Here is an 8,278-nt window from a genome sequence, read left to right on the forward strand (position 1 = left end):
GACTCCCAAGGTTTAGACATTCATGATTCTATATCCTCATTTTAGAGAGGAAGAAACTGAAGTCCAGAGAGAGGGAATAAGTAACTCGCCCAACATACTGGCATTAGGAAAAGACCTCAGGCCAGTGTGTCTTCTTCTATACTGTTGGTCTTGAACCCTGTATGAATATTAGAATCCCTGGGGAGCTTTTCATAATACTGATTACTGGGTTCCTAACCTAAAGTGTCTCATTTTGTTGGCTGGGTTGTGTTTGGCGTTAGTATTTTTGACATTCCTCAGGTAATGTGCAGCCAGGGTTGAAAACCCTCTGCTCTACATTTACAAGGCATGGCAGTGTCTTGCTAGCTGCTACACCACTCTGCATCTTGACTTGTATTTCTAACACAAAAATGATTCACTCAATTTTAAACCCTTTTATTCAGATGCAGATTGTTACAGGAGGATAGCTTTCTAGACCTTATGAAACCAAAGTAGCAAGTATCAGCTTTCCCTGAAGCCCAGTAAAATGGCATCACCATAGCTTTCTTGAACTCCATCCTAGAAGTGAAATGTGAAAAGCCACGAAGCCATGGCCAGTGTGGGAGGAAGCATGGAGGGATCATTTGCTCTTCCTCCCCACCTTTTTGGAAAAAGAATACAAGGTTTGTTCCAAAAATAAACTTACCAGGTTAATGAGCAGGGTATCAGACACAGGACACAAATGCTGTTGCTTTTACCATATTTATATGAGAGGAAGAGTCATGCTGTCCATTGTAGCAGCCTTGTTGCTTTACAGTGGCTTCTCACCAAAGCTTTGCCACTTTGCACAGCAATAGGATATGGGATTTCTTGATTAAAACCTGCTCTCTCTATACACAACATTTGGCTCTGTATTTGTGGGTGTGTGTGTCAGTGTGCATGTCTGCATGTGTATAAGTTGGGGTATATGTTTAAAACTGTATTCTAGTGTTCACTTTCTCTGGGGAGCACGTGTCTAGGAGAATAGCCTTTTTTTTTTGCGGTACGCCGGCCTCTCACTGTTGTGGCCTCTCCCGTTGCGGAGCACAGGCTCCGGACGCACAGGCTCAGCGGCCACGGCTCACGGACCCAGCCGCTCCGCGGCATGTGGGTTCTTCCCGGACCGGGGCACGAACCCGTGTCCCCTGCATCGGCAGGCAGACTCTCAACCACTGCGCCCCCAGTGAAGCCCGAGAATAGCCATTTTGAACTAAGTCGGGACACAGACCTGGACTGTAGAGACACATTATTTATAGTCTTACCACATACACCTACCACTCTAGTAGTGCCAACCAAACAATTTTACTGGGTTTCCCTGGTGGCGCAGTGGTTGAGAGTCCGCCTGGCGATGCAGGGGGCACATGTTCGTGTCCCGGTCCGGGAAGATCCCACATGCCGCGGAGCGGCTGGGCCCGTGAGCCATGGACGCTGAGCCTGTGCATCCGGAGCCTGTTGCTCCGCAACGGGAGAGGCCACCACAGTGAGAGGCCTGCGTACGGCGCAAAAAAAAAAAAAAAAAAAAAAAAAAAAGATTTTACCGTGCGTAATGCGCTAGTATTTAACCTGGTCAATTTCCTTTGCATGCCTCTTGTCTAAAAAAAGATTTTACCGTGCATAATGCACTAGTAATTAACCTGGTCAATTTCCTTTGCGTGCCTCTTGTCTATTTCATACTTCTTTTTTAATGCCCTTTATAACTCTAAATCACTATCTTAGCTTAGGAGCATAAAAATATATTGTGTATGACTTGGTTTGCTCATAAAATTGTCATATTTGATATATTTAAAGATGTGAAGGCCTGGGGGAGAAAAACAGAAAAAATTCAGGGGAGAAACCAAGCAAGTCCTGAGAAACAATTGTTTTTTTTTTTTTTCCTCTGGGTCTTCATAGCTCACCTCCACTCAGACGTGCAGCCCTTAATAATGAACACAGGCTTGGAATACACTCTGAGATTGCTCTAGGGTGACTAGGGCTCAAGATAATTGTAATTTTTAAAACTAGGTTTCACCGTTGTTTGGAACCATCTACAATTCAATTTACTTTATTGCACAAGCCATGAATAATGCTATGAAAGAAAATGGACGGGCTAGCGCTGCCAGCCTGGTTCAGCATTCCAGAAACATGCAGTTCTATGGATTCAACCAGTTGATAAGGACAGATTCAAATGGAAATGGAATTTCAGAATATGTAATCCTGGACACCAACTGGAAAGAATGGGAACTTCACAGTACTTACACTGTGGACATGGAAACAGAGCTCCTACGATTCAGAGAGACCCCAATTCACTTCCCTGGTGGCAGGCCCCCTCAAGCAGATGCAAAATGCTGGTTTGCAGAAGGGAAGATCTGCCAAGGAGGTAAGGAATGGAAAATCAATGGTAGTCAATTTGGCTCAGCTTGGGTTACAGGGAACCTCTTTAGGAGGAGGCATATTTTAATATTGGGACACTCATAGAATCAGTCATTTGCATTTAGGTGACATAAACATCTTGGCACTCTACATAGTTAATTTTAAGTAATAAGGACAATGATAGGTACTTTGCAGCCTTAAATAACCATCCACAATTTAAAAGCCCCCCCTACCTGTTTTTAAAAGGATCCCACTCCCAAAGAGGTTTTTCTAATAAGAGGAAGGCATGATGCCTTTTCTTGGTCTTTCGTAGGCTGTGATCTGTGACTGTTCCCCCTGCTAGAAAATTCACCTGTCCTTCCCTTGATGTATCCAAATCCTTTCAATCAGGTTCCACCACAGAAATACCATTTTCCACCCTCTCCTCTCTGAACTCCCGTTGAACTAAAAGTCTGTACCTCACAGCTTAGCACAAAATTGCTTTTCAGTTGTTTCTTGTGTATTGATTGTGTCTCTTCCTCCCAAATGGACTGCTCCTTGAGGGCAGGGACCAGAGCTAATAATTCTTATACCCTCCAACCACCCAACACAGTTGGCATCCCATGAATACTTGCATTTGATTGACTGATGGAACTCCTCTAGTTTGTGGAAGAGGGGAAACTCCATCCAATCTCTGAGAGCCAGAGGGGAAATTTGGAAGGATCTATACTATTCCTATGCAAGTGTACCCCACACCCTTCTAAAACCAAATGCATCTATTTGAAATAGACTTCAACTTCTATTTTGTTTTAGCATGACATACCCAGCTATCTCTTTACTTGCCTCATCATATATTTCCCTCTGAAATCTTAGTAATCTATCCAAATACTTAGATTTTACAGAGGACAATTTACATCCTAGTGAAAACACTAATTATCCAAAACAGACTTACCCTTGAAGGACAAGTGTTACGTTTTTCGTCTATAACTCACGAGGTCTATGGGCTCAGGTGAATTAAAAAGGTCTTTTATTTTATGAAGCCAACATAATACCCTTTGCAGGTGAGATAATATATTTATTCTCAAGAACTCTATTGCTGTCCAACTTAAAGTACTCAAAGTTTTCCATTCGTGGACTTTTTTTTCTCCAAAGAAACACCCGGGTCAGCCTTAATTCATGTGATTTGTTATTGGCAGAGTGGTGAGTGGTTTTGCTTCAGAACAGTGAAATTGCTTTCTGTGTCCATAAAGTCAACAAGACAGACTGTGCTGGAGAAAAATAGAATTAAGTTAGGTAGGTGTAGCTTGATTTTAGAGTCACCAGAAAGCACGAGGAGTCACTCAGTGGTGCCCTTTATTTACAGCCTCTTTCTGATGCCATTCTCCCTCTTCCTCTCTGCAGGCATCGACCCTGCCTTTGCTGTGATGGTCTGCCTTGCCTTGCTTATAGCCCTGCTATCTATTAATGGATTTGCTTACTTTATAAGGTACATTTTTTCTTTTTGTATGTAAAAACACAAGCCCATTATAGCCTTGTTAATATTGATTTCTGGGAAGTCATGTTGCAGTACAATTGCCTCATTACATGACCCACTGATTTTCTTTTTTCTGTAGTGATTTACCATCCCCACCGGCCCATTTAGAGTGAAGTGTTTTCATGATGCCAAGAATAACTTCCTCAGCTGTGTTGTCAGTGTTGTCGCCTGTGAGTAGATCTGGCTGTCAACACTATTGTGAAATAAGGGAACTAATACTTTAGGGCCTGCCTACTCCCTAGCTGTGCTCCCTTTTCCACTGGCAGAGTCTCCTATAACCACTTCCTTCCTCAAATGGTATGGACTGGTAGGTATGGACTGGGATATTTTAACAAGTTCCAAGAATTAGGCAGACTTTGGCTAGAATCTAAGATTTAGGAATAATGGTATTAATTCACAGGACTGTAGTGGGGATTAAATAAGCTGAAGCGAGTATTGTACCTAGAACAATACCTGACTCACAGTAGGTGCTCAAGAAACAGTAAATCTCATCTGCTTCCCAAGCACGTGGGACTCTCCTGCTGATTGTTGGGAGCCCAGGATCCTCACTTTGACAGTAATCTCTTTTGCCCAGGGTATCATAGTCCAGATTTTTACTGTCCTCCTTCCTTGGACAAAAACTATCCTAGCTGATCGTCAACATCATCAAGTCCTTGTTTTTCTCCCTCAGATCATCTAATACATGACCAACTACTCTGATGCACTAATTCAAGATCAGGGATAAATGGCTGAAGATGGCTTAATATGACATCCCTTTCTTATAATCTTTGCATTTTAACAGTTGGATCCTCCCCACATTAGGATGATTTGGGAAAAATGAAAAATGAAATCAGCCATACCCCTCCCACTTTACCCTTTCCACCCTGCGAACCACACCTGTGTTATCTCTTTGGGGGTGGTCCTAACAACAATATGACAAGAACTTGGTAGGGAACGGAGTGAGCTATTTTGGAAAATTCCAAGAAGAAAAATGTCTAGAGTGTATTAAGTAGCTGTGTAAATTTTTTTTTTTTTTTTTTTTTTTTTTTTTTTTTGCGGTACGCGGGCCTCTCACCGTTGTGGCCTCTCCCGTTGTGGAGCACAGGCTCCGGACGCTCAGGCTCAGCGGCCATGGCTCACGGGCCCAGCCGCTCCGCGGCATGTGGGATCTTCCCGGACCGGGGCACGAACCCGTGTCCCCTGCATCGGCAGGCGGACTCTCAACCACTGCACCACCAGGGAAGCCCCAGTAGCTGTGTAAATTTGGACAAGACACTAAATCTCTCTTGGCCAGAATTTTCTCAGTTGTAAAATGAAGGAATTGGATTAGATGATCTTTAAGAGCCCTTCCAGCTCTGATGTTCTAATGAGTCTGCAAAATCCTGGATTGAAACTATAACAGGTGTTACTCTTAGTGTTAGAATATTAGCATCGCTATGAAAAACCACTATTATCCATCTCCCCAGTATTAGAAACTTGATAAAGCCACACAAAATAGTAGGTAGCTTATGCATTGTTAAAGCACACTTGATAAAGACAATAGTGTAGTTCAAAGGAAGTTTTTCTTTCAGTTTCTATGACTGTGACATATCTCTGCTCAGAACAGAAATTTAATGTCTTTAGCTGCTGCCAAAGAATAAAGTATTTAATTAACATCATGAGATACTTAGTGAAAATAAATGCCCTCCAATCAAAATCTTCCCCCTCTAGGGAGATTTGAAGAGTAATAGGCTCTGGTTCCCCAATGCCAAAAGATGCCATGGCAAGGTGGAAAATGGAATCACTTAGCTGTTTATTTGTCAGTCCCCCCCCCCCACTCTCCCCCAAATGACTGATCTCACTGGTCTTTCCCATGGAATGGACTGGTTTTTTGGGCTTAGAGTGAGCCTAACCTGCAATTCTCAGGACGGGAAGGAAAAAAAGAAAAAAAAGTCATGGGGGGGGGGGGGGTTTGTTTGGATCTTGTGGGCCGAAGGGCAAAGAAGACTGGAGAGGAAAATGATTGGAGAGGAAAATGAGTGAGACAATTGGTACTTCAAGTGGTCACAGAAAACTCAGAGATGGGAGAGAGGCACATCATTTCCCAGAGTCACTTGGGCCTTGGTTCTTCAGTTAACAAAGCACAAAAGGTGCCCTCTCTCTGCTGCCTTCCTGCCTCTCGCTGCCCACCGCGGCTGCAATCAGAAGAGCTGAGCGGCTGATGAGTTTCTGTAATAGATGGTGATTACTTGCAGGAGAGTGGCTCTCTGTTCCTTCCTTTTCTCTGTGTTTTGATTGTTTAAGTTTTTTTCTTTCTTCAGAAAGAAAGACGTGCAAAGAACCCAACCACCCCAAAACAAAGGATTCTTTGAACCCCTCCTTTCTCCCTACTCTGAACCAGATTGCCTCGCCTTTCTATAAAGCTCTCCCGTCCTCTGTAATACTAATGATGATAATGAAAATAATGAGCTCTTATACTTTCATAGTGCTTCGCGCTTTTCGGAGCACTTTCACATATATTATCTCATTTGATTTTCAAAACAACTCTATAAAGCGAGTAATGCAAGGACTATTATCTGGTGAGATAGATGAGGACACTGGGGCATGAAGAGGTTAAATTATTTATCCAAGGTAATCTGGCTAATTAATGACAGAATCTGGATTGAGAGTCCAGTATTTTTTCTACTAGAGTGTATTCTGTAGCATGATTATTTTTACAGGTGTGCCTGTTTTAAGACAATTCACTGCACATATGAAATAGATAAGTTAGGGGGTGATGCTTTACTTTGCCAAAAGATTCATGTGCTCTACCCAAGAATTCACTACAGGGCTCTTTTAATTTTCTCTGCAGGGCAGCAGCTCCCACAGTGATAAGGGACATATTTGTTGGCAGACAATTAGAAACACATTAATTGTTTGTTTACAAATCAGTAGAATCACTGAGAAAAACTGTCTGGGTTGCCGGTACTTAAAGCTACAGTGACACTGTAGACTTCTTAGAGCAACTTGACAAAGCAGTTTCATTCAGTGGTTGTTTTCCCCATTCTGGCTGTCGGCTTTAATACATTCCACAGGGTGACCATTAAGGGGTTATGGAAAAAGTGAAGCCAAACTGTAGCTATCAGAGCCCCCAAGACAAAACAGAACAAAACAACCACACGGACTAATCCAAGGTTCCCTTCAGGTCCTCAGGTTGCTCAGTTAGCTCAACTGAGGACCCACCTGGCTGTGTGGGTAGACATCATAAACTCCTATGTGTCTAGTAATTGATCTGTAAGAAATAATTGCATTCACCGCAAATTAATGGACATGTTTGGAGAGAATCAGGTTTAAACTGTGAGACAAGACTCTTTAAACAAGAGACCAATTCAGTCAAAGGAAAAAAAACTCAGTCAGCCCACTTGTTTGGAATCATGTAGACAAAGCAACCAACTGATTGAATTTTTCCACTTTTCAACCTGTTGCTTTGGCAACGTACAGATGCAACTTTGCAAGACAAGTGGTCTGTGGGCAGAAATCTGGGCCCACAGCCAGACACCAAGGATTCAAGTCCCAGCTCTGCCTCAGGCTATGGAATCTCACATAATTTGCTTAATTTTGTTTTGTTTCTTTAATGTGTTTTTTTGTATTTATAAAATGGAGATTAATGATTCTTGGCCTTGGTATTATCAGAATATATACTATGGCATATGAGAAAAGTTGTTGAGTTCTTTAAAAGTATTCAGAGGTGTTGTTTTGAATGTACCCTTGATGTGGAATCACTGTTTTATGAGTCTGAGATACCATCCCCATGCAGCGCTTTCCCTTTTGATACCTCTTTAATAGCATTTTCACTTTTCTCTTTTGGTCTTTGTAACATTGCAAGTTATGAGGACCAGGCTCGTTCTCTCTCTTTGCTGTGGATACTGTGGTAAACATCTATGTGTGGTTATTCTCCCAATTATCTTGTATATTTTTAAACTTCTATCATAGGGCAAATTTACCCCTGGTTTGCAAAACATCCAGCCCCCTGTGACCTTCTGATTGTATGCTTCTTTCAGACGTCGTATAAATAAAATCCAGTTGATTAAAGGACCCAACAGAATTCTACTGACTTTGGAGGATGTGACGTTTATCAACCCCCACTTTGGCAGTAAGGTAAGGAGCATCCCTTGCTCTTACTGCACGGCCCAAGCTGGTATCCACGCGCCACAAGTGACTATTGGGCACTTGGCATGTAGCTAGCCTGAACTGAGATGTGCTGTAAGAGTAAAATACACGTTGGACTTAGAAGACAGTATAAATGTAAAATATCTCATTAAAATTTTAAAATATATTAATGACGTGTCAAAATGATAATACTTTAGATAATATTGGGTTAAATATATTACTAAAATTAACCTCACCTGTTTCTTTTTAGGTTTTTTAATGTGACTACTAGAAAACTTAAAAGTACATATGTGGCTCATGTTACATTTCTAT

At 42.0% G+C, this 8,278-nt stretch overlaps 1 protein-coding gene across 1 annotated transcript in view; it reads left to right on the forward strand.

Moving 5' to 3' along the window:
* GUCY2F (guanylate cyclase 2F, retinal) overlaps positions 1-8,278 on the forward strand; it is an 81,564-nt gene that overhangs the window by 20,609 nt on the left and 52,677 nt on the right. Inside the window, exons 4-6 of the mRNA XM_073798878.1 lie at positions 1,999-2,353; positions 3,727-3,811; positions 7,858-7,954. Coding sequence (XP_073654979.1) covers positions 1,999-2,353; positions 3,727-3,811; positions 7,858-7,954 — 537 coding nt within the window. The remainder of the gene's footprint in view (positions 1-1,998; positions 2,354-3,726; positions 3,812-7,857; positions 7,955-8,278) is intronic.

The sequence above is a fragment of the Tursiops truncatus genome, chromosome X, assembly GCF_011762595.2.
Source record: "Tursiops truncatus isolate mTurTru1 chromosome X, mTurTru1.mat.Y, whole genome shotgun sequence".
Classification (NCBI taxonomy): Eukaryota; Metazoa; Chordata; class Mammalia; order Artiodactyla; family Delphinidae; genus Tursiops; species Tursiops truncatus.